The sequence below is a fragment of the Salminus brasiliensis genome, chromosome 15 (assembly GCF_030463535.1).
Source record: "Salminus brasiliensis chromosome 15, fSalBra1.hap2, whole genome shotgun sequence".
NCBI lineage: Eukaryota > Metazoa > Chordata > Actinopteri > Characiformes > Bryconidae > Salminus > Salminus brasiliensis.
Window position 1 is genome coordinate 1,688,216 of NC_132892.1, and position 20,861 is coordinate 1,709,076.

A 20,861-nucleotide genomic window follows, 5' to 3' on the forward strand; every position below is an offset into this window, starting at 1 on the left:
ACTGACTATTCAGTTACTGTCTAACAGATATCCCAGACCTCCATCTTTAGCATTGTTTTTCATTTAGTCTGTGAGTGATCTTAATGTTTTGTCTTATCTGTGTATGTTTTTTGCATTTTGTTTCTTTTTTTCTTTTCCCAAGAGTCATCAATGAAGGCTATCCCATCTGGGTGGAACCAACAGAAGGGCTAAGAACAGGCTCAATATCAATTTAGCTCCACTAAAACATTAAGGGATTTCACCAAGGCCAGTATTCAGCTGCTGATGGAGATTAAATGTAGGAACATGGCATTAAAAAGAAACTGCTGCACTCAACAAACAGCCACCAAAACATCCTGCACACAAACCCAGAAGAATAGACAAGACAAGGAGAAAATTCACGACAAGACGAAGAAGTGTGGGAAGACGTTTACTCAACACAGTGCTCTGGAACTGAAGTTCATTCACATGGACGAGAAGCCATACGGATGCTTAGAATGTGGGAAGAGTTTCAGAGAGCGAGGCACTCTTAATAAACACCAGCTCGTTCACACAGGAGAGAAGCCATACCTCTGTTCTGAGTGTGGGAAGAGTTTTTCTCAGCTAAGTTCTCTTAAAAGTCACCAGCTCATTCACACTGGAGAAAGGCCCTTTTACTGTTCAGACTGTGGGAAGAGCTTCAGGCGAAAGAATCATCTCCAAGTACACCAGCGCATTCACACAGGGGAGAAACCGTATTGCTGCTCAGAATGTGGAAAGCAGTTTACTCAGCCGAGTCACCTCAGCGCACACCGACTCATTCACATGGGAGTAAAACCACATTATTGCTCAGACTGTGGTAAGTGTTTTACTAAACAGTGTCACCTTAAACAGCACCAACGCATTCACACTGGAGAGAAACCGTATTGGTGTTTACAGTGTGAGAAGAGCTTTAGAAATCAGGGTGCTCTCCGAATACACCAGCGCATTCACACTGGAGAAAGGCCATACTGCTGCTCAGACTGTGGGAAGAGTTTTTATCAACCAACCAGTCTCCAAGTACACCAGCGCATTCACACTGGAGAGAAACCGTTTTACTGCTCAGACTGTGGGAAGACTTTTACTCAGCGGAGTACTCTCCAAACACACAAGCGAGTTCACACTGGAGAGAAACCCCATCACTGTTTAGACTGTAAGAAGAGTTTTAAAAGCAGACGTAGCCTCAAAAATCACATGCGCCTTCACCTGGGAGAGAGTACAAGCCGTGTCTGAACGCATGGAAAGAGTTGGAAGCATCAGAGTGAGACGCAAGTGTAGTAAGGTCTGTGATGGAAATGAGCAGAAATGCACTGAGACATTCTGGTAGACCTCTGAATCAGATATTAGGTTTATGTTTCAAGATCATTAAAAGGTTCTTCATTTCATAATTTGGTGACCAAAATCCAGCTTGAATTGGTCATTGTAAGGTTGTGAGTAACATGTTGCTGCTCAAACACAGCTAATTCAGCTCATCAATTGCTGCAGTTGAAGAATATGCTTCTGAAAAACTCATTTATTAATTGATTATTATAATTTATTATACACTCAAATGTACCCTCACATTGCTCTCCTTTACAGTAAGCCAGTCCAATTGATCAATGGCTGTCCACAGAGTTGTGCACATCACTTAGTTTATGCTCTTAGGGTGGGGGAAGCTTTGGTGTTATTTAGGGCTGGGTGGGAAACTGAAGGCCAGAGTCCCAAAGGGTTTGGTGATTTCTGTGCTCTAGCACACCAGCTAAACCTAGTAAATTAGCTATGGGGTCTAATCACCAAACTGTATGAATCTGCCCCTTTAGGACTGGAGCTCCTAACCTCTTGATTTAAGGAATGACGTGAGTGTGCAGTTTAATTATCTTCCTGAAACACTGGCTGCAGTGATTGGACTGTGTACAATGTCTGTAAATGGATGATTAAACTCTGAATAAGGACCACTAACTTTGTGGGGTTTTTTTTTATTATTTATTTATTTATTTTTATTTTTTTAATGCTTATGTTTATTTACCAGTTTATGTCTAAGACTGATTGAATCCCTTTGCCATTGTCTCAGTAAAAATATTTAAGTTTAAATTGCTGTGAAACTGTATCTTTTGTGTGTTTGATTACTGGTGTATAACAAAACAGAACATTGTTGAGGATGGGTCCTTTTACATCAGTTAGGGCAGTGGTGGCTCAGCAGTTAGAGCTCCGGGCTGTCGATAACAGGGTTGTGGGTTCGATTCCCGGGCTCGGCAAGCTGCCACTGTTGGGCCCTTGAGCAAGGCCCTTTACCCTCTCTGCTCCCCGGGCGCTGGAGTTGGCTGCCCACCGCTGTGTGTGTGTGTGTGTGTGTGTGTGTGTGTGTGTGTGTGTGTGTACTCACTGCCCCTAACACATGTGAGTGTGTGTTCACTACCAGATGGGTTAAATGCGGAGGACACATTTCGCTGTACAGTGACAAATACGTGCACCTTTACCTTTTATCTGTAAAGAAAATGTATAGTCTATTTTGTCCAGCTATCTGGATAGTCAGAGTTGTCCAGAAATACAGGATGTTTGCAATTTTTGACCATTTCACAAAGGGGATCTCTGTATTACTGAATTGGAAGGATCTACCTGGCTTGGCCTGTTCTCAAGTAGAAAATATACACTTTGGGATACCACACAAATCCCACATTCAACATTTAAAGCGTACACAGCAGTGGTACAAAAGACCAGACATCTAAAACTGGTGCCAAGACATTGTTTTGAGGACGTTTTTGGCTTAAAATGCAACTGGCCCAAGCAGGATTGCCGGAATGCAGGTGGGATTCAAAATAACAACCGGTTTCTCCAGGATCACGTGGTTTTCTTGTGAGATCTCCTGCAGCCCAGGCGGTGGCGCTAATTCTCTAGCTGTGGTTCTCCAGCTTCAGTGAAGTGGAGAAGCAGAGGATCCTGCTTTGATCAGCAGTCCACGCCTCCGTGCTCAGACTGGGCTGCAGGAGGAACATAAACAGGAGCCTCAGTACTGAAGGTAAGGAGATGCTTCACGTTGTTTTTGAGTTTATTTTAGGCTGATGGGTGAAGTGTTGGGCTCAGTATTTGTTAGGTGAACACAGATCTAAGGAGCTTCGTCCAGTCTTTTCTGATTCATTTTAGCTGTTGTGCCACAATAAGCTGGTCTTTGATGGTCAAGCTTTTGATCAGCACAGTGTATGTGAGTTTGATGGACTAGTTGGGCAACTTGACCAAGCTCGTCATACTGGTTGACTAGTTTGATGAAGCTGGCTGACCAGCTAAAAAAAAACAAAAAGCTGTTACTAAAAAAAACAAAACAAATTAAAGCACATCTAGAGGGAGCCAGTATATGTTGTGGTCAGATGAGACCTGTTCCTGAACCAACACTGTCCCAAGAGTGAGGCACGAGGGTGGCAGCATTGTATTGTAGGCATTTTACTGTTTTACAGTGTTTTTAGGGTTTTACAGAGACTAAGTCAGTTTCATATTTGAGTTTAGCTTTCTTCTTTTTGTCTTCCAGAAATCAGCCAACATACTGCTGAAAGTCTTCTCCTGCTCCTAGTGTCCACCTTCCTACCATTAACCCATCTTCTTATCCTGGTCCTGACCGGTCCTGGTCAGGGTCACTGTAAGCCTGGAGCTTACCTAGAATCATTGGGCACAAGGCACTTTCCTACCAGCTGAAGTTTATCTTCACATCAGGACATTCCACTGAGGGGAATGTTAAGCTGTTGAAAGAGGTTCAATATGCTCTCCAGACAAAGCTCCAGTTCTGAGGAAACATCTGATACTCTCCACATAAACACATCTCACAGTGGCATGCAGAGAAATGGACGCGAGGAGAAAATGCATCACTGCTCAGTGAGTGGTAAGGGTTTTGCTCAACAGGGACAAGAGAAGCCGAATGACTGCTCAGACTGTGAGAATAGTTTCAGTCAACAAAGTCATCGACACACACACAAGCGCATACACACAAGAGTGAAGCCGCATCAGTGCTCAGAGTGTGGGATGGGTTTTACTCAACAGAGTCATCTCTTTCGTCACCAGCTCATCCACACAGGACAGAAACCCTATCACTGCTCAGAGTGTGGGAAGAGCTTTACCCAACAAAGTAATCTCCAACAACACCAACGCATCCACACTGGAGAGAAGCTCTACCAATGCTCAGAGTGTGGGAAAAGCTTTAATCGACAGAGTATTCTCCAGAAGCACCGTCGTGTTCACACTGGAGAAAAACCATATCACTGCTCAGAGTGTGGCAAGAGTTTTAGGGACAATAGTACTTTCATAAAGCACCAGTACGTTCACACTGGTGAGAAGCCGTATGACTGCTCAGAGTGTGGCAAGAGATTTAATCAGTTGAGTACCCTCCAACGACACCAGCGCATTCACACCGGAGAGAAGCCGTATCTCTGCTCAGACTGTGGGAAGAGTTTCAATCAACAAGGCAGTTTCAAACAACACCAGCGCATCCACACAGGAGAGAAGCCATATCTCTGCTCGGACTGTGGAAAGAGTTTTAGAGATGCCGGTGTTCTCAGAGCACACCAGCGCATTCACACCGGAGAGAAGCCGTATCGATGTCCAGACTGTGGGAAGAGATTCAATCAACAGACTCATCTCAGTCGCCACCAGCTCATTCACATGGGAGTGAAACCGTATCATTGCTCAGTGTGTGGGAAGAGTTTTATGAGGCAGAGTGCCCTTGAACAACACCAGCTCGTTCACACTGGAGAGGACCCTGAATACTGAGAAACTGATCCATTCAAATTCTGAGAAGGTCAAAAGTACAAACACAGAAGCAATGGATGAGGGAATTCTCAGTGGAGAATTCAAATGTTGTATATCAAAGCATGAACACTTTCCTTGCCTTTTTGTGTTGCCTTGAGTTGATGTAAGGAAGAAAACTAGCAGCCTGTTGTTGATTTTATGCAAAGCAAATTAATTGCATTATTAATCATTTAGTTAATAGCATAACTGTTGGGTTTACAGTAAGACCAGTACTCAGTTCAGCATTCAAAGTTGGTGTAATTCCAGGGGCTCAGTGGGAATTAGTTTATTAATTATTATTATTATTATTATTATTATTATTATAAAAACGAATTATTTACAATACAAATATATGAAACACTGTAATTACTTTTCCATACCCTGCTCCAAAACAGAAACAAATCCCATTATGCCTTTTATACTGGTCTATTGTTGGTCTAGGGATGGTTTAGCTGGTCACCCCCAGAATGCCAGGGCTGGTTGTCAAGCATAACAGCATCCAAAACATATTTTACACACATCAATATATTTATGCATTTAGTTTCAGTGAATGTACATTTTACAGCTTTCACTCTCTTTATATCAAAAGATTAGCATGCTAACTGTAGCAAATTGTGAAGCATTTGGCTATTGTTTTACATAGCCACCATGCTATCAGCTAAGTTACGTGTTTGGAGTATTTGACTGAATTGAGAACTGAGTTATAAGGTGCTGTAAGTTGCTAGCTACTTTAGAAAGTGGCCACATATACAAGCTGTTTCACTTTTTGAAACTAGAGCGTCCCGGTAATCTAATGTGGTTTAATGGGGCAGCAGTGTGGTCGGGCCCAGTGTACTATCTTTTAATGAGGCCCAAAATTCCTGGCAGCTTCCCTTCTTGCAAGACTTGTAATGCACCGACCGTCGTCTGATTGGGACAATTTGAACATCTGAACATTTCTGCCGCATCCAGCATCCACACCTGGAACATCCACACCTTCACATTTGTCATTTACTTCATCTGTAAATGTGTGTGTGTGTGTGTGTGTGTGTGTGTGTGTATAGTGTACAAAGCCTTGTTGTTGTGTATGTTCCTAATACAACAGCCTATATGCTTTTCTCTGTTTCTTGCTTATTTTCCTTTCACTGAATAAACAGTTTAATACCCTAACACTATATACTTAAAGTCGATAATACAGGGGTAGATTATTGTATAACTTGCATTATCTTCCTCATTTATTTGACTTTAAAATAAACACAAAAGCAAAGCAGCAAACTAATGCTAAACTGAAGCTACACTATTTAAAACTATAGATGTCACAAGGGGTTCTTTAAGTGATGCGACAGAAAACCTTTGGTCCCATAAAAAAAACATGTATGTAACAGAAGTGTGTAAAGAAACTCTTAAGTGCTGCATTTCTTTTAAAGATATGGTTACAAAAGTAATTATTTAATAGCATCGCCCAAATAACCATTTGTAGCACATTCATTGTAAAGGCTTTTGCGTTGGGAAGCATTTTAGCTTTGGCACAATTTCTTTGGAGGCTGTTATGGCTTTATAATTTCAATATTCACAGGGACCACTTGTATAACAGGAGAAGTTAGGATGATTGCAAAGACCCTGAAGAGACAGGGTGCAATGATAAGAACTGAAAAAGAAGATTGTGCTGCTGATTGTGCTTTAGCTGGTAGGCCACCGGAAATTTCTAAGGCAAGTGTGCATTACCAAGATACTGGAGCTGTTGACAGAAAAGAAGTTAATGCATTAGTAACTGCAGTTGATGATCGGAAATGATGGCAGACCCATTTAAACACCACAAATATTAACATTCATTTTAAAAATCAGTGACAAAACGTTACCAATTTATTCAAAAATACATTGGACAGTGTTCACAATCATCTAAAGTGCACTTTTGTCACTAAAACCTTTGCCACACAGTAGTAAGGTTTCTTCTTGCCTGTAATTTTCTCAGATTCTCTTTGACATGTGTCAATAGCTTATGTTGGTTATCTTAACCAGCTCGCTCACAATCAGTAAGGTGTATTATCCTCAGCTTTTCAACCACACTGACAGTCAAAGACCATCTGAGGATAGCTACCAGCAAAAGCTGGCCTTGAGCTGGGTTTTTCAATAGGGATATACACCAACCAGATACAACACCTAAGATCAATTAGTCCAAGACATTTCCCTACCTTCAAGAGTTTAGATCCTATTTGTCCCTCAAGTAACAGCTAGGGTGTTACCTAATAATCGTCTTTTTCTTTAGTATTTAAGTGCAGTTGGAAAGCCACGGTTATGGAAATAGTGCCTCTGTTGTGCTGTATACTGGCTGAGCTATTTTTAATCCCACCCATTTTCAGGTTGAAGATGCAGCTTGGAAGCTGTCCCATATACAGGTGCTGGTCACAAAATTGAATTATTATGAAAAAGTTGATTTATTTCAGTAGTTTCATTCAGAAAGTGAAACTTGTATATTATATTCATTCATTACACACAGACCGATATATTTCAAGTGTTTATTTATTAAAATTTTGATGGTTATAACTGATGAAACCCCAAATTCAGTATATCAGAAAATTAGAATATTACTTAAGACCAATACAAAAAAAAAAGGATTTTTAGAAATGTTGGCCAAATGAAAAGTATAAACATGAAAAGTATGAGCATGTACAGCACTCAATACTTAGTTGGGGCTCCTTTAGCCTGGATTACTGAAGCAATGCGGTGTGGCATGGAGTCGATCAGTCTGTGGCACTGCTCAGGTGTTATGAAAGCCCAGGTTGCTCTGATAGTGGCCCTCAGCTTTTCTGCATTGTTGGGTCTGGTGTATCGCATCTTCCTCTTTAAGATACCCCATAGATTTTCTATGGGGTTCAGGTCAGGAGAGTTTGCTGGCCAATGCTGGTGGTCAAAAGCTGGTTCTGAGTCCAAATTAGATCATCTGAAAGCAGCTACCAGCAACAGCTGGTTTCAGGCTGTGAATAAAACCACTGTGCAAAAACTGTAACCAACAAAAACATCAACACCTCCCTACCTTCTACAAAACAGCTGATTTTTCCCACCATGCAGCAACAGCCCAGACTCTATGGTGGTTTCTTCTTCGCCACTTTAGAAGGACTGGATTAGCGCCTTCCCTTGGCCTCCAGGAGCCTTTACATTGGAACGTACTGGGTGCGTTATTTGTAATCCCACACATATTCAGACAAACCCCGTCTCATGCACGCTGATTGGATTATAAATTATTGTGTGTGGCATTTGCACAGTATCAGTACAGTTTCTATCCTTGGACAATGAGCTGATGTTCTTTCAGAGTTCCTTGCTTTCTACAACTTACTCCACACTCAGAGCAATCCTGTGTGAGTAAGGTGGTGTTGTTGGAGAGTAATGAGTTGAGTAAAGCTCTTCGCACACTCTGAGCAGTGGTACGGCTTCAGTCCTGTGTGGATGAGCCGGTGTCGTTGAAGACTGTTCTGCTGTTTGAAACTCCTCCCACACTCTGGACAGTGAAACGGTTTTTCTCCGGTGTGTATGCGCTGGTGTGTTTGCAGATGACTCTGCCGACTGAAGCTCTTTCCGCACTCCGAGCAGTGATGAGGCTTCTCTCCAGCGTGAATGCGCTGGTGCCTTTGGAGATCCCCCCGTCGGTTAAAACTCTTCTCACACTCTGAGCAGCGGTAGGATTTCTCTCCCCTGTGGATAAGCTGGTGTGTTCTGAGAGTACCCTGTTGAGTAAAACTTGACCCACACTCCGAGCAGTAGTGTGGTTTCTCTCCAGTGTGAATGCGCTGGTGTCGTCTGAGGTGACACTGGTGACTGAAACTCTTCCCACACTCTGAGCACGGATACGGTTTCTCGTCTGTGTAAATGCTCTGATGTGTTTGCAAAAGACTTTGGTCAGGGAAACCCATCCCACCATCAGGGGTGCAGGGGCGAGTTCTCTCATTTAGCATTTGTCTTTGAGATGGATTAGGGCCGAGAGAACCTGAGGAAGTTTGCAGAGATGTCATAGTCTTATATCCATTACATTTACATTTACATTTAAGGCATTTAGCCAATTGCTATTCTCCAGAGCGACTTACAAAAGTGCTTCAGCGTTGACTCAGAAAATACCCTTAGCTAGTTTGTATCCAAAAGATCCCTCTAAGCTTAGATACTACCAAATATAAAAGTCAATATGTACACCACAATACTCGGCACTGTACTTCACCCAAGTACTCTCGGAAGAGGAGGGTCTTCAGTCTGGGTTTGAAGACAGTGAGAGTTGAACTCTGCTGTTTGGACACCCAGGGGAAGTTTGCTCCACCACTTTGGTGCAGGGCAGAAAAAAGTCTGGACGCTTGTCTTCCGTAGATCTTAAAGGATGGCGGGTCGAGAAGGGCTGTTGGTGCAGATTAGCTTACGACCATAGAGGGTCTGGTCCATTCTTGGCTTTGTTGGTCAACAGTTGAATCTGATGTGGGCAGCAGCAACAGAAAGACAGTGAAGAGAGAACGCAGCAGAGGAGTTACATGGCAGAACATAAAACACTGAAGACACTCTGGATTGCCTTCTGATTTCAGGAATCTGACTTGCTCCTTGTGGTGCTTGTTAAAGCAACTTCCAACTGCACAAGGAAAAAGAGAAGGCTTGCAGTAGACTGTTGTTCATTTCTGTAGAACAGAAGACAGAAAAAACAGGCATAACGCCATGTGAAATGCAACAAATGTGGCAATTTAGCTGACACACTTATCCAGAGCGACTTACAAGGTTACTTGTAATACAAAGGTGGGCCAATGCAGTGTTAGGAGTCTTGCCCAAGGACTCTTATTGGTGTAGCACAGCACAGTCACATAGACAGAGAATCGAACCCCGGACTCCCACATGGTGCGATAGCTCACTGGTAGGTAGTAGTGCTATGTGTTGCACCACACCTGGGGTTGTATGTAATGTTTGGTCTTGAAACTATGTGATCTTGTATTCCAGATGGGTGCTAAGGAGTTGTTTAGTGGTTTGTAGGTGGTTGCTATGGTATTGCTAGATTGTTGAATGGTTGGTGCTATAGTGCTGCACGGTGGTTGCTGGGTTGTTTAATAGGTGGATTTCATGGTGCTACCATGGCTTCACAGGTGGTTGCTGTGTTGTTGCTAAGTGGTTGTTTGGTAAGTGGTTGATGTGGTGTTGGTATGATCTCAAAACTGTAGAAGAAAGTAAAACATCTCCAGGATTTTGACCGTTTTAACATGGCATGACCCGTCTGAGTGTGGTTGACATTAGAAGACCTTGGTGCTGGTTCACTGGATGTTAAATCCGGATAATAGAAAATCCTTGTATCTCCAACATGGTAACTTTACAGGAGGAGGACAAAACCTTCTTGACTTTTAATGGAAGTCAAAGTAAAAAGATTTTATCCCAAGTCAGGAGCATTTCTATTGATCACATCATCATGAAAGTGGATACAATTGATTTTTTTGGAGGTTTTTGTTTTTTAGGTTTTTGGTGGGAAAACGACAATATATGATACATTTATTACACATATGCACTAAAATGTATATTTACTTATATGTACAGTAATGTATTTACCTACCAAGCACAAATATTTACTAATTACATTAATACTTTAGGAAACACCAACCATTGTTCAGCCAAATCTACACCAAGCTTCAATTTTAACAATTTCTCAAAGCAAACATCTTTTCAACCACAATAAAAAAAAAAAGGGTAAATACACACAACGTGGACACTGACAGCTCCCTACCTTCTGTTCCTCCACGCTGACCGTCCGTCCATACTTCTTCTCCACGTTATAGATGTTGGAAAAACACAGACCTAGCGCCCCCAAGTGGTCTGCAGGGGGCTCTACACTGGAACAGAGATGAACCTGCAGAAATTGAATGCTGAGGAGAATCTGAGAAGCATAAGACAGAGGGTCATTTAATTGAGTACAGGGTCCACTGCTGAGAAGTATGGCCAGGGTATATTACCATATGCTGGTCCATGCTGGCGTATGCTGCTCGTGGACCTCCTGAAAAAACAACCGTTAAAACCTAACAATTCTCATTGTTTCCAAATGGGAATAGACCCAACATCAAACTCAAAAAACCCAACATTTTCTTGTCAACCAGCTTAACCAGTTTGAAGGTAAAACCAACAGGAGTCCAGGAGAAGAATAGGTGACCTCTGTTGTATAATGTATGTTGATTGTCCCACTTGAGTTGAGTTCAGCTGGAGAAAAAACGTGGACTATCTGGGTACACCCGAGGACAGGTTTATCTAAAATAACCCTTAAGCTGGTGTACATCCCTTTCTTCTTGCATGGGTGCCCAAGCCTAGTCCTGGTGATCTAGCAACCCGCAGAGACCCTAATCAGTCACCTCTAAAGCAGTGAATAAAGACCCTTCAGTAGCATCTGGATATTAGAGGCAGGTGTTCTGGATTTGAACTGTAGTGTGGTCATTTCTGGACTAAATTCTGATCTGTTGCCACTAGGGGGCGACCAAGCCCACTCAAAAAGCACAAGCCTGGCTGCCTTTCATGTGTGTTTGCATAATTAAAGAGTTAAGATATAATCAAAGTCATTCAGGGTGGGGTTTGGTGGGAAACGCCCCATTGTAGAGAAACTTACCAGGCCAGAATTGCTCACCGTGGTGGTGAATGGAACACGTCTGAAGAGTTTAAGGCCTCTAAAAGCTTCCTCATATTAAACTAGCATGGTTATGAATACACTGCCGAAACCTGAGACTCTGTTTTTTACAGATTTGGGCCAAAACCTCATATAAACCTCAGGAGACACTTGGGGCTTCACTGGTGGGTTTGGATAGTAAATAAAATAGTGGCTATATCTGTGTTGTAGTCATGGTGGATATTGTTCCACCTCCACCTTCAGAAGGTTGGGTCTGATTGTGAAATCCAGGCTTGTAAGCAGCTTTTTGATCAGATTGATCTGATTTCTCCATAGCAACAGATTGTTATTGATTATTTTCCCCATAAGAATGAATGGGAGTGCAGCCTTCTTATCTCATGATAATACAAATACACTAGAAGCACCCAACCCACCACCATTCGGCAACACCTTGGCAACCACCTGAGACATGGAAGCAACTACATGGGATAACTTAGCAACCACTTTGCAGCACTACAGCACTCATCTAGTTAGCACTTATCAACACTACAGCAACCTCCTGATATACTGTTGCAAGCAATCAGTACCACCATAGCAGCCACCTGGCAACACTAGAAACCACTATGCAACACCATAGCAATCACCTAGGATGCCATAGCAATCATCTAGCAACACCATAGCAACTATCAAGCAACACCACAGCAACCACTATGCAACACCATAGCAACCACCAGAGATACCATAGCAACCATCTACTTACACTGTAGCAACCACCTAGCAACTACCTAGCAACCACTATAAAACACCATAACAACCACCCGAGATACCACAGCAACCATCTACTTGCACAGCCAGCAAAAACGCTAGTGTTTTACACTATTGACCACATAGCAATTGGCTGGAAGTGCGGACCACTTACTCAGCAGATTTTCGGTCAGGGAGTCCTGGCAGAGGGTGAAGTACTGCAGGCTGGGACAGCCTGTGTCCGTTTGGCTGGGCTTTTAAGTCTGTGTATGTAGAATAAGGGAGGTTCCTACACAGGCAGGAGAGGGTATGTAAATATTTATTTATGTACATTTTCATTTAAGATGGTCTCTAATAGTCGTTCCCACCGTTCTACCACAAAACAACTTACCCCTTTTGAGCAGGAGGAGGAGAAGGAGGAGGGGGAGGAGCAAAAACATTCCCTCCCCCTCCTCGGTTAAAAAAAAAGGTCTAGGTATAAAAGGTAGGAGTGTCAGCAGCAGATGTGACTGTCTCACTCATACCCCATTATAGGTATAGTGAGAGGAACAAGCTTGTGGACGTTTTCCTTGGAAAGGCAGACAGAAATTAAGCAAAATGGTGAGTAAAACCTCTCAGACAGTAAACCTTCCTGGAGACAGCTTTCCTTAAAATGAAGTGCCTTTAGTTAGAAGGGTCCAGGCACTGCACTGTGCTAAAGATACTACGTTTCCTGTGTAGATTCTTCAGATCTGGGTTAATTGAAGTTCCTCAGATGATGAATCATGTTCATTTTTGTTTACAGTAAAAACGCTTACTGTTATGATGTCATAATGTTGTGGCTACACCCAGGTTTACAGTAAATACAGCCTTATATACAGTCTACAGTAGGACCGAGTCTCAAATATGTGTAATGCACTGTATAGTGAGCAAGGTATCAACATTTGTAGTGCACTTTATTGAGCATAGGGAGCTATTGTTTAATGCCCTGTATAGTGCACTATATATAAAATAGGGATCTATTGTTTAATGCCCTGTGTAGTGTACTATATAGAGAATAGGGAGCTATTGTTTAATGCCATGTGTAGTGCACTATATATAAAAAAGGGATCTATTGTTTAATGCCCTGTGTAGTGCACTATATAGAGAATAGGGAGCTATTGTTTAATGCCATGTGTAGTGCACTATATTGAGAATAGGGAGCTATTGTTTAATGCCATGTGTAGTGCACTATATAGAGAATAGGGAGCTATTGTTTAATGCCATGTGTAGTGCACTATATTGAGAATAGGGAGCTATTGTTTAATACCATGTGTAGTGCACTACATAAATCATAGGTAGTGTTTAATGCCCTGTGTAATGTACTATACAGAGAATAGGAAGCTATTGTTTATTGCCCCGTGTGGTGCACTATATATAAAATAGGAAGTCATTGTTTAATGCCATGCATAGTGCACTATATAGGATATAGGGAGCTATTGTTTAATGCCCTGTGTAGTGCACTATATTGAGAATAGGGAGCTATTGTTTAATGCCATGTGTAGTGCACTATATATAAAATAGGGAGCTATTGTTTAATGTCCTGTGTAGTGCACTATATATAAAAAAGGGAGCTATTGTTTAATGCCATGTGTAGTGCACTGTATATAAAATAGGGAGCTATTGTTTAATGCCCTGTGTAGTGCACTATATAGGAAATAGGGATCTGTTGTTTAATGTCCTGTGTAGTGCACTATATATAAAAAGGGAGCTATTGTTTAATGCCATGTGTAGTGCACTGTATATAAAATAGGGAGCTATTGTTTAATGCCCTGTGTAGTGCACTATATAGGAAATTGGGATCTATTGTTTAATGTCCTGTGTAGTGCACTATATAAAGAATAGGGAGCTATTGTTTAATGCCCCGTGTAGTGCACTATATAGAGAATAGGGAGCTGTTGTTTAATGCCATGTGTAGTGCACTGTATATAAAATAGGGAGCTATTGTTTAATGCCCTGTGTAGTGCACTATATAGGAAATAGGGATCTGTTGTTTAATGCCATGTGTAGTGCACTATATAGGAAATAGGGATCTATTGTTTAATTGCCCTGTGTAGTGCACTATATAGGAAATAGGGATCTATTGTTTAATGTCCTGTGTATTGCACTATATAAAGAATAGGGAGCTATTGTTTAATGCCCCATGTAGTGCACTATATAGAGAATAGGGAGCTGTTGTTTAATGCCATGTGTAGTGCACTGTATATAAAATAGGGAGCTATTGTTTAATGCCCTGTGTAGTGCACTATATAGGAAATAGGGATCTGTTGTTTAATGCCATGTGTAGTGCACTATATAGGAAATAGGGATCTGTTGTTTAATGCCATGTGTAGTGCACTATATAGAGAATAGGGAGCTATTGTTTAATGCCATGTGTAGTGCACTATATAGAGAATAGGGAGCTATTGTTTAATGCCATGTGTAGTGCACTATATAGATATATATGTAGGAATAGAGCCCAAATGGAACTCGCTCAGCCTGCATGGCAAGGACAGTTGACCCTTTATTAAAACTGGTGTGTTGAGCCTAAACAAGTATGCACAGGCAGAAAACCAGAAAAACCTAGAGAAAAGAGTGCCCTCACCCTCCTCCTTCAGCACAGCCTGAACTGACGACGTTCCTCTACGGCTACAGGCTGTGAAGTGAAGAGTGTGTATAGAGGGTGTGTTTGTTAGCTTTATCGGCTTTACTTGTTCTGTGGTATCTTCTTAACTCCAGAAGAATTAAAACCAGGAACCAGACAATTACTGGTTGGTTTAAATGGTCCCACATTTCCTGTTTCTTGGATTTGGAAGCCCTGAGGTTCAGACTAGTCCTGTTTTTCGCAGTAGGTACTGAAATCAACCATATGTAGGCAAGAGTGTTTGTTCTCAGTCCGAATGACAACTGTTTGTAGCCATTTTGAGGATCTAGGCTGAACACCAGCTGTGAGCTTCACACCATCACGTGGTGAAGGAAGTTGGTCAGAAGTCATTGGGGGTGTGAAACGTTTGTTTTCAGAGCCTCCATCTGTTTAGCAGACTTTCTTTACTTCTTCCCATTCGGCTGTCAAGCCAGCATGAAGCTTCAAGATACAGGATCTTTATATGTACTTTATATACATGGCAAATGTATGTCCAAATATTTGTGGCCACCCCTTCAAATGAATGCATTTAGCTGACACAAATGTGCTTGTCTAGTCCCTGTAGAGAGGTACTGCCCATAGAATAGGACTCTCTGGAGCAGATACACATTGATGAACCTATCGGCATCACGCCTAACGCCAGGCGTGGGCTAGAGGGGTATAAAGCCCCCCAGCATTGAGCTGTGGAGCAGTGGAAGAGCTGTATAGATGGTGCTCCATCCAGTACTTTTGGGATGAGTTGAGAAGTTAGGGATGAGGAAATGGGGTTGTGATCCTTACTAACTCACTGTGCAATCAAATCCTCACAGCAATGCGGCTCCAAAGTCTAGTAGAAAGCCTTCTTTCCTGGACAGTAGAGACAGTTACTCCAACAAAAGCAGGAGACGCCCTTTTAAAGATCCTTGATTTCAGAAGAGAGAGTGAAAGAGTGGGTGTCCCAATACTTTTGTCCATATAGTGTATATATATCTTGTTCTTCATATTGTATCCGAGTTTCATGATGAACGGACCAATAGAAATGCTCCAAAATGACCTGGAGTAAAATCTTTTTCTATTGACTTCCATTGAAAGGTTTTTTCATCCTCCTGTAAAGTTGTTTATTATCATATAGCGATGATATACTCTACATAATACATAGGGCACCGATATCTGACCCCACATCCTACTTCTATAGTTCTGTAGAGACCGTGGCGCTCCATTCGGAGATTAGAGTAGGATTTCTAGCCGCCTCACCCCCGCATGAAGCTAACCATTAACTTACCGCAGCCTTTACTGTATCAATAAGGTAAAGTCCACTTATGTAGGGCTTCTCTGCAGTAAACTACAAGCACAGAGGCATAAATCTAGAAGACCAGCCTTCCACGATATAAAGGTCTTGTGATCTGGAGCCCGCGTACGTCTCCATACACTTGTAGTACGTTTGTTGTTGTTAGCTCAAAGGCTAGCATTTAAAATGTGGTGGAGAACCAGGAGAACCTGACGAGGAGCAGCAAGCATAAAAGGCCTTTATCCGTCGACTCCTGTTTACAATTTGCCTGTTGGGGCTGGTGCTGGAGGCTGACAAAAAAAGCGAGTCCGGCAAGCAGGAAGAACATTAACATAGCTGGCTGTAAACAGACCCTGCTGGTCATGGTTATTGGTGGTAAGGGACGCTCCAGAGTGACTGCTGGAGAATGTGTGCTGTGTGGGAAGGGAAGGAACATATAAGGGGTGATAGAGGGTGTGAAAGAACCACTTTTGGTACTACTGAGAACCCTTTTCGCTTATAGAATACATATAGTCTCATACACAAGGTCACCTTGTATCTTCATTTTTGTCGTTTTTCATTTTTCTCCATAATGTGAATCTGGCTGATCTTCTTTACATTTGATGAGAACTTCATGACGAACGGACCAATAGAAATGCTCCAAAATGACCTGGAATAAAATATTTTCCCATTGACTTCCATTGAAAGTTAGGAAGGTTTTTTCCCTCTCCTGTAAAGTTGCCATTATAGAGCTGCGACAGCAGCAATACGTATGTTTAGACGTGTATAATTGTTTGTATATGTGTGTATGCTCGAGTTTGTGTGTGTTTGTGTGTGTTCTCCAAACGCAAAAACAGCTCAGCATTGTCCGAGAGTGAGAGTAGGAGGGGTCAGTGGGCCGGTGAAGTGTTAGCAGTGGGGGGTCGAGAAACGGGATAGTTCTAGGAGCCCATAAATAACTGCCTTAGCTGTCTTCTGACCTGGCTGCCTTGCCCAAACTAGGCAGGCCCATGTGCGGCCTGAGTTACCCCCCTGTCCGATGACAGGCCGCTGGAAGGGGCAGGGGGTAAAAATAGTGTTCCAAGCACCAGAGAAGAGAGAAAAGAGAAGCCGGCAGAGAAACAGATGCCGGCGGGCACCTTGCAGCGCTAAAGTGGGACACCTCTCTGGAGTTTCGACACAGATTCGCAGCTCAAATCATTACCGAGCACTTTTTTAACCTCGGGAAAAACACATTCGCAGTCGTTTGATGGGCAGATTGACTCGCCGCTGCGCAGGCCTCAGTGATGAGTCAGCATATGCAGAGCACACAAACAAGTCATCTTGATCTATTTAGGCCTATTAATAGACCCATTTAACCCTTAGACTTCAAGTATACGGCCTCTATGTGGCCTACACTTCGGTTGCTCACTCTCTGGTTGCTAAACAGTCAATACATCTGATAAACCTGGCAGGTGGTTTGAAGGGAATTGCCCATCCCTGCATTAAACCCTACTATAGGTCGCACCCTGGGCATGGGCTAGAGGGGTATGAAGCCCCCCAGCATTGAGGAGCTGTGGAGCAGTGGAAGAACTGTGTTCTCTGGAATGACGGTGGTGGAGCTCCATCCAGGGTGGTGGTCATCCAGCACTTGCTCCAAAATCTAGTAGAAAGCCTTCTTCCCTGGACAGTAGAGGCAGTTACTCCAACAGAAGCAGGATCAGAAAGAGCAGATGTCCCAATACTTTTGCCACATAGCGTATAAGCTAGGAAGCGCAGCGCAGTAGAAAGGAGCAGCCTTGTTTTCACCCAACTCTCACTCATTTACAGTTCCCTCTGTTTTTTTTCTCGGGGGCATGCAGATTCCGCAGTAGGGCGTAGGCCTCTCGCGTAGGCCCGCAGAAACTCTGTCAGCACTCAGGCCTCTCGCAGCTTTGTGCAGGCTTGTTTGCGGGAGAGCCGAGTGACAAGAAACAAAACTGGAAACCATTTCTTTGTTTGTATATGTGAGTGTGTGTGTGCGTGTGTGTGTATCTGTGTGTGTGTGTGTGTGTGTTTACACATGACACCTCCTGGTGAGACCTTTCAGCAACCGCCCTTGCAAAGCAGCGCTCCATGACGTGTTGTCCTTTTGTGGCGGGAGCAGCACGGCATGCATGGAAAGTGGCTTTGCTTAGCACATAAATATCTGGGCAAGCAGGTTGGAGGTGTGTATGTATGTGTGTGTGTGTGTGTGTGTGTGTGTGTTTATGTAAAGCTCCATGTACTCGCCTCAATCCCACTTGTCACCTGCATGCGTCAGTCATGTGGCTCACGGCCTGCCCTGCTGTCAAGAACATCAGAGTAGACTGTGATCCAGGGTTGTCTGCCGCTGCCCCCTGGTGGTAAAAAAAAAGGGTCACAGTTGTAAGAGCATAAAGAGCTCGGGAATAGCTGAATAATGGCGCATGCAAATGGAGCCTTTGAGTCAAAGCAAGTTGTGAGCATTTGCACAGAGAAACCATCCCACTGTACTTGCAGGCCAGGGTGTCAACCCCCCCCCGCCCTCTCGGAAGCTCCAATCTAAAAAGTAGGTGTTATTACATCACGCTCTTGTTTGAATGAGCCTTTCTGGAGGTCTTAACGGATGAATGGCAACTGTAGGGCAACCATCACACTCTGAGGAAAGCACCAGACTCCTGTGCTGGCCAACACTGCTTTAAGAATGATGAGGGGGCAGAGAGCGCCATCTACCCACCTGGAGAGCGCACAGCCAATTGTGCTCTCTCTGACTGTGGCCGCTGATGGCAAAGTAGCATGGCTCGGGAATTGAACTCGCGGCCTCTGGGCCATAGTGGTAGCGCATTAGGCTGAGAAGCTGAGCCACTCTGAGCCCAAGAAAGTGACCGAATGACTTGAATGACCTTCCTCCAGACTGTCAAGTGTCTAATTTGTGTTTCTTGCTCCACAGCGTGAGTGCATCTCCGTCCATGTTGGCCAGGCGGGTGTTCAAATGGGTAACACCTGCTGGGAGCTGTACTGTCTGGAGCACGGCATCCAGCCTGATGGTCAGATGCCCAGCCAGAAACCTGTAGGTGGCCATGACGACTCGTTCACCACCTTCTTCAGTGAGACCGGCGCTGGAAAATATGTACCTCGAGCCATCTTTGTGGACCTGGAGCCCACTGTCATAGGTAACCATGGTCTACCTTGATTCCCTCGTCGTATTTGCAGCAGTTCTTCAGGTATTGGCGTCCTATAGCTGAAATTGCATGACTGTGTGTTTCAGATGAGGTGCGTACTGGTACCTACCGGCAGCTCTTCCACCCGGAGCAGTTGATCTCCGGCAAGGAGGATGCGGCCAATAACTACGCCCGAGGTCACTACACCATCGGCAAGGAGATCATAGACTCTGTGCTCGATCGCATCCGCAAACTGGTAAGACTAGCACTTATTTTACTTGAGTGTCGCAGTTTGAATAAGCTGGTGTCCCAATACTTCTGTCCATATAACGTAGCTCTCTAGGACCAGGGTCGGAGACTATTTTGTCATGATATCATCTTTGTGACCTTTCCTGAACAGGCTGACCAGTGCACAGGACTGCAGGGCTTCCTGGTCTTCCACAGCTTTGGTGGAGGCACGGGGTCAGGATTCACCTCCCTCTTGATGGAGCGCCTGTCTGTCGACTTTGGCAAGAAGTCCAAGCTGGAGTTCGCCATCTACCCAGCACCACAGGTGTCCACGGCCGTGGTGGAGCCGTACAACTCCATCCTGACCACTCACACCACGTTGGAGCACTCAGACTGCGCCTTCATGGTGGACAACGAGGCCATCTACGACATCTGCAGGAGGAACCTGGACATCGAGCGCCCGTCCTACACTAACCTCAACCGGCTCATCAGCCAGATCGTGTCCTCCATCACGGCCTCTCTTCGCTTCGATGGTGCCCTGAACGTGGACCTGACCGAGTTCCAGACCAACCTGGTGCCGTATCCCAGGATCCACTTTCCGCTGGCCACGTATGCCCCTGTCATATCCGCCGAGAAGGCCTACCATGAGCAGCTGTCCGTGGCCGAGATCACCAACTCTTGCTTCGAGCCCAGCAACCAGATGGTGAAGTGCGACCCGCGTCACGGGAAGTACATGGCCTGCTGCCTGCTGTACCGGGGCGACGTGGTTCCCAAGGATGTCAACGTGGCCATCGCAGCCATCAAGACCAAGAGGAGCATCCAGTTCGTGGACTGGTGTCCCACCGGCTTCAAAGTGGGCATCAACTACCAGCCCCCGACGGTGGTGCCTGGAGGTGACCTGGCCAAGGTCCAGAGGGCTGTGTGCATGCTGAGCAACACCACGGCCATCGCCGAGGCTTGGGCCCGCCTGGACCACAAGTTTGACCTGATGTACGCCAAGCGGGCCTTCGTGCACTGGTATGTGGGGGAAGGCATGGAAGAAGGAGAGTTCTCCGAGGCCCGTGAAGACATGGCTGCCCTAGAGAAGGACTACGAAGAGGTGGGCATCGACTCCTTTGAGGAAGATGAGGAGGGGGAGGAGTTTTGAGAGTCTGAAGATGAAAGCAACCTCTGGTGAACATCTGAGCCAAATAAAATCCCTAATAAAAGGGTTAAGCTGTTAACGTCTCATCCCGCCAACATTACCAAAGGAAGCACAGTGTGCAGTCTCTCATTATCATCTACTTCCTAAATGTGTGTTTTGTTATTTGGTGGTGTTTTATTTTTTATTTTTACCAGAAATGTCTAATTAGTGATAGAAATTAAATAAAATAAAGCTTTCAGTTCTGTTTGACTGCTTGTTTTTTATTCTGTGGTATATCCTAAGCACATGATACTGGGAGAGGAAGAGGAAATGATGACTAAAGTGCAAACAAAGACCATAAGGGCTCCAGGTGGCTTCTGATTTGCTTTCAAGATAGTACCGAGAACTGTATGTGA

At 44.0% G+C, this 20,861-nt stretch overlaps 3 protein-coding genes across 3 annotated transcripts; 2 read left to right on the top strand and 1 right to left on the bottom strand.

The window, feature by feature from the left end:
- The first annotated feature begins 2,905 nt into the window (after positions 1 to 2,905).
- LOC140536279 (uncharacterized) lies at positions 2,906 to 5,825 on the top strand. The gene is made up of 2 exons (XM_072657996.1): positions 2,906 to 2,992; positions 3,497 to 5,825. Exon 2 carries the CDS (start codon positions 3,724 to 3,726, stop codon positions 4,726 to 4,728), a length of 1,005 nt encoding a protein of 334 aa, XP_072514097.1. The 5' UTR covers positions 2,906 to 2,992; positions 3,497 to 3,723; the 3' UTR covers positions 4,729 to 5,825.
- Positions 5,826 to 7,263: 1,438 nt separating this feature from the next.
- On the bottom strand, positions 7,264 to 10,500 carry LOC140536280 (uncharacterized). The gene is made up of 2 exons (XM_072657998.1): positions 10,460 to 10,500; positions 7,264 to 9,374 (listed from the first exon to the last, which is right to left on the bottom strand). The coding sequence occupies exon 2, from the start codon at positions 8,730 to 8,732 to the stop codon at positions 8,067 to 8,069; it is 666 nt and encodes a 221-aa protein (XP_072514099.1). The 5' UTR covers positions 8,733 to 9,374; positions 10,460 to 10,500; the 3' UTR covers positions 7,264 to 8,066.
- Positions 10,501 to 12,583: 2,083 nt separating this feature from the next.
- On the top strand, positions 12,584 to 20,715 carry tuba8l2 (tubulin, alpha 8 like 2). The gene is made up of 4 exons (XM_072657033.1): positions 12,584 to 12,667; positions 18,884 to 19,106; positions 19,202 to 19,350; positions 19,495 to 20,715. The coding sequence occupies exons 1-4, from the start codon at positions 12,665 to 12,667 to the stop codon at positions 20,467 to 20,469; spliced, it is 1,350 nt and encodes a 449-aa protein (XP_072513134.1). The 5' UTR covers positions 12,584 to 12,664; the 3' UTR covers positions 20,470 to 20,715.
- Positions 20,716 to 20,861: the final 146 nt, after the last annotated feature.